Below are 687 nucleotides of genomic sequence, written 5' to 3'. Positions count from 1 at the left end.
TTAAAATAAGGACTTAAGCCTGTCTCATGAAAAAAATTAAATTTTCTAAATGTAAAAGTTAATTTTAGGTGCCAAAGATACTGTTTATCACTATCTACCTTCCTACCCAAATGGATTATTTTTAAACTTCACTTTACTTGGAAGGAAATCCACACATAATTCACCTGTAAACGTTGGTAATTTTTAGGTGTTAGTGCATATTTCACACAATAAATAAATGTGGGGACATGAGAGATTTTACTAAGAATCCTAACCGCTGCTTCCTTTTTTAGGGGCTAGCAAGTTTGTATGAGAAGTGTGATCATGAAAATGCTAAGGGTGATTTACCTGGGGTTTACCAAAAGCTGTTGGATCTCTATGAAAGGTGAGGAGCAGGTGGGGAAAGGGCAGAGTCTTCACAAGCCTGACTTAGGATAGAGTGATTAGAGATTATATAGAGTTGGGCAGTGGCGGTCACACCTTTAATCCAAGCACTTAGGAGACAGAGGCAGGCGGATCACTCAGTTCTGAGGCCAGCCTGGTCTATAGGGCTAACCCTGCATCGAAAAATCAACAAGAGAGAGAGAAAGGAATTATATAGAAGTTGTGTTTGGGTTCTCTAGAAACTGATATAATGAATCTATCTATGTATCTATCTATCTATCTATCTATCTATCTATCTATCTATCTATCTATATATGTATATAT

General features: G+C 36.8%; 1 protein-coding gene across 4 annotated transcripts in view; it reads left to right on the top strand.

Annotated features, from left to right (window-relative positions):
* Positions 1 to 687, top strand: part of Ttc37 (tetratricopeptide repeat domain 37) — a 98,583-nt gene that overhangs the window by 17,456 nt on the left and 80,440 nt on the right. For all 4 annotated transcript variants that reach the window (XM_005356551.3, XM_026783776.1, XM_026783778.1 and 1 more), the window contains one exon: positions 273 to 364. In XM_005356551.3, coding sequence (XP_005356608.1) covers positions 273 to 364 — 92 coding nt within the window. The remainder of the gene's footprint in view (positions 1 to 272; positions 365 to 687) is intronic.

This window comes from Microtus ochrogaster, chromosome 19 (genome assembly GCF_000317375.1).
Source record: "Microtus ochrogaster isolate Prairie Vole_2 chromosome 19, MicOch1.0, whole genome shotgun sequence".
Lineage (NCBI taxonomy): Eukaryota > Metazoa > Chordata > Mammalia > Rodentia > Cricetidae > Microtus > Microtus ochrogaster.
This window is presented reverse-complemented; position numbering and strand designations above follow the sequence as displayed.